The sequence below is a fragment of the Malurus melanocephalus genome, unplaced genomic scaffold (genome assembly GCF_030028575.1).
Source record: "Malurus melanocephalus ecotype Western Australia unplaced genomic scaffold, MMel_1.1 scaffold_860, whole genome shotgun sequence".
NCBI lineage: Eukaryota > Metazoa > Chordata > Aves > Passeriformes > Maluridae > Malurus > Malurus melanocephalus.
Window position 1 is genome coordinate 8,002 of NW_026624092.1, and position 4,241 is coordinate 12,242.

Consider the following 4,241-nt stretch of genomic DNA (forward strand, 5'->3'; position numbering starts at 1 on the left):
GGATCATCCAAAGCCCAGGATACGACAGTCCAAACATCCAAACCTGAGGGTATGACAGTCCAGGGGATCATCCAAACATCAAACCCAAGGAGTTGACAATCCAAACCTGAGGATCAACAATCCAAACATCAAAACCCGAGGGTGTGACAATCCCAGGGATCATCCAAACCCAAGAATCAACAATCCAAACATCCAAACTCATTGGAGGATCTGACAATCGCAGGGTTCATCCAAACGTGAGGATCAACAATCCAAACATCCAAACTCAAGGATCTGACAATCCAAACATCCAAACCCAAGGATCTGACATTCCAGGGGATCCTCCAAACCCCAGGTCTGACAATCCAAACATCGAAACCAGAGGGTGTGACAATCTCAGGGATCATCCAAACCTGAGGATCAACAATCCAAACATCCAAAACAGAGGATTGACAATCCAAGGGCTCCTCCAAACCCAAGGATCCAACAGTCCAAAGGATCACCCAAACCCAAGGATCTGACAATCCAAGGATCATCTAAACGCTAGGATCCAACATCCCAGGGATCATCCAGATCTGAGGATCTGACAATCCAAACATCCAGACCTGAGGGTCTGACAATCCAAGGGAACATCCAAACCCAAGGATCAACAACCCAAACATCCAAACCCGAGCGAGGATAGACAATCCAAACATCCAAACCTGAGGATCCAGCAATCCAAACATCCAAATCCAAGGATCCAACAGTCCAAAGGATCATCCAAACCCAAGGATCAACAATCCAAACATCCAAAACTGAGGATTGACAATCCAAACACCCAAACCCAAGGATCCAACATCCCAGGGATCATCCAAACCCAAGGATCTGACAATCCAAACATCCAAACCCAAGGATCAACAATTCCAGGGGTATCCAAACCTGAGGGTCTGACAATTCAAGGGAACATCCAAACCCAAGGATCAACAATCCAAACACCCAAACCCAAGCAAGGATTGACAATCCAAACATCCAAATCCAAGGATCCAACAGTCCAAAGGATCATCCAAACCCAAGAATCAACAATCCAAACATCCAAAACTGAGGATCAACAATCCAAACATCCAAACCCAATGGAGGATTGACAGTCCAAACATCCAAGACCAAGGATCCAACAGTCCAAGGGATCATCCAAACCTGAGAATCCGACAGTTCAAAGGACCATCCAAACCCAAGGATCAACAATCCAAATGTCCAAACCCGAGGGAGGATTGACAATCCAAACTTCCAAACCCAAGGATCCAACAGTCCAAAGGATCATCCAAACCCAAGGATCCACCAATCCAAACATCCAAACCCAATGGAGGATTGGCAGTCCAAACATCTAAACCCAAGGATCCAACAATCCAAGGGATCACCCAAACCCCCTCATTCCTCCACCCACACAGGAAGGATCTCTCCCCACATGGTGGGATCTCAGGGGTTTAATCCCAATCCCAACACGCGATTCCCACCTGGCTGAGAGAAGCCAGGAGCAACAAATCCATCCCCAGCATGGATGATCGGGAGTGGGAATATTCCTGAATCCCACCGAGGCAGGAGGTGGAGAAACATCCCCTGTGCCACCTTTGGGGTCCTCCCAGCCAGGACTGGGGTCCCAAAACATCTCCCCCWCTTTGTATTTTAAGGTATCATTGGGATTTTCAAACATCCATGGAAAAGAAAATCTGTTTCTCCCATCTCCCAAAAGGACAAAAAAAGTGTTCCACAAATTGAGCAAATCCAGTACAAATTGTTCATCCTGTGCYGTTCCCAAATTCTCTTTTATTTTCAAAAAGAGGATCCAAAAATCACCAGCTGAGCCAGGGCCACCCCGCTGGCCATGGGTGACATTGGGTGGCCAAAGGTCCCTCATCCAACCTTCCCTTCCAGCTTAGGGTCCAACATTCCAGCATGATAAAYTAATTAAATTATTATWATAATAATTATTSTAATAATTAAACCCCTTTGACTYGCTCACTGCAAGGAACTCTCAGCGTTTTGTGCAGGTTCAAAAGTTTCAGCTCMAATTAAGCCGAGCTTGGTAAAACCATTCTTATATCAAAATAAGAATTAAAATAAGATTAAAATAAATCACCTTTGCAAGGGGCAAGGGTTTCTAAGTTCCCCTCTCCCACAAACCCAACCAATTTCCAACTACTTCAAAACTCAAAAAAACCCAGGAATTATTTCTAATTTTCTCATTTCTGTTCTAGGTTTTCATCAGCCACTGGGGAAACGTTTCAAGCCATTTCATAATTTCCTTTTTATGATTTGAATTTATTTTTTCCCCCATTTTTTTTCCATGCAGGGCTGGTTCACAGAAGGTGATTCCACACCCCAGCCCTGGGTGGCACCTCCAGTGCAAGGCCAAGTAGTGACCAAAGTTCCTGTCTGGTGAAAATCCTCAAGGGATAAAACCAAACCCAAAAAAACCCCAAAACCAGAAACYCCAAAYGAGCCTAAAAACCCAAYCTCCTTCCCCTGAGCAGCCCCAAAACYGAACAAATAACCCAAAGCAAGATTTACAACAAGGCAGCTTTGGTTTATCCCCGTGAATTCCTCCACAAATGTCAGAATTTTGGGATAATTTGGGAATTTTCCGGTTTTTGATGGCATTTTCCCTGCCGTGACCCGCTCCTGCCGTGGGATGGCTTTGATGTCATGGGCTAAAATTAAAACCTCTCCTGCTTGTGACTCTCAGCAGCACCAGGGAGAGCAGGGAAGGTTTTTCCCGACAAAACTCATCCCCTTCCCACCCGAGCATCCCAAAAGCGCTCCGGGGAGAAGCCATTCCGTGTGCCCACACACACACGGCCGTGACGACGCCTCAATTCCCCATGCCGGGGATAATTTAAAGCAAATTCAACTCAATTAGATACAAATTCCACGGATCCTGACCCTTTTCCAGGTTTGGGCAGGGGGCAGCCCCTGATTTTGGGGATGCTCCGGGAGCAGCCCAAATTCTGCCTGTCATCCCGGGAGATTCCGGCAGCACCGGGGYTGGAGCAAGGAAGGCCCTGCTGCTGCCACCAACGGGCCAGAAATCCCCCAAAATTCAATATATTCTGCTCTCCTAGGCCCTGCAGGATCCATTCTGCTGAGAAAAAAAAAAAAAAAAAAATCAAATCCGACTGATCCTTCCCCTGCATCCTGCTGCAGGAGGAATCAAAAAATATAAATAATAAGGAAGAGCTTTACATACGGCCGAGACAGACGACAGAGGATAAAATTGCTGTCGTGCCCAGAGGCTTTTCCCACACGGGATCAGACACGGCCTCCCCGAAGCACCTTGTGCCCAGAGCCCATATTCCCTCCTCATTTCCTTTTGGATGCCAACAAACCCCAATCCAGCATCTCCTCCTCCTTCCCCGGGCCTGCATCTCCACGACACGGCCAAAAATAAAAAAAAAAATTAAAATTTAAAATAAAAACCACCTCGAGTCGCAATTTTTTCGTTTGCCACTGAAACGATGCTCGCCCATGCTGGGAAAAGCATCACATCCCCTCCATCGGCTCCAGCCGGGCGTGCTGCTCCCCCCCGGCTCCATCCTCTGTGCAGCACGTCAGGATGAGGAGAAAATAATCCTTGAAGGATCCAAATCGCGGCGGATCCAGCCCGGGCTGGGCGGGAGGAAGCGGCAGCTCCGTGCGAAACCGGGCGTTCGCACAGCCCGAGCTGCCTACACAGGGCTGRCGATGGAATTGCAAATAATCTGATGGGCTCGATATTATATCACCACCCCGGAGCCCGGCGGAGCCTCGGATTGCTCGGGATTAGGGGGAGGGGAGGGTTGGGTTTAATTATTAATTATGGTTATTATTATTTTCTTTAAGGGGAGGATAAAAAACCCCCGGGCGCGGGTTCGGTGCCTCCTCCTCGCGAAAGGCGGGCGAGCCCGGAGGAGGAAGGCGCCGGGCTCATCACCTTACCTTCCATCATGGTGGCAGAATTGCATTCCTCAATTTCCGAGGAGCCTGGAAAAACACAGGAGAAGACGATGGCGGTCAGCAGGGGAGGCTCGGCGGCGGCAGGAGGCGGCGGCAGCGCGGCGCTACGGGCAGGCCATGGATGCTCGGAGCCTGTATCACCTCCAGGATGGCATCGCGGAGGATGCTGAGAGAAAGGGAGGACGAGGCGGGCTCGGCGCCTCCCGCCCCGCACCGCCTCACATGCGCGCTCGCTCCCGACACACCCCCCGGGAACGCTCCAACCTATTTCCCAGATTTTTTTTTTATTTTTTTTT

General features: G+C 48.9%; 1 protein-coding gene across 1 annotated transcript in view; it reads right to left on the bottom strand.

Moving 5' to 3' along the window:
* LOC130585291 (SH3-containing GRB2-like protein 3-interacting protein 1) overlaps positions 1–4,232 on the bottom strand; it is a gene marked incomplete at its 3' end in the record, with an annotated part of 12,188 nt that extends 7,956 nt beyond the window's left edge. The window contains exon 1 of the mRNA XM_057385713.1: positions 3,928–4,232. Within this exon, the coding sequence (XP_057241696.1) occupies positions 3,928–3,937 (10 nt within the window). The remainder of the gene's footprint in view (positions 1–3,927) is intronic.
* Positions 4,233–4,241: the final 9 nt, after the last annotated feature.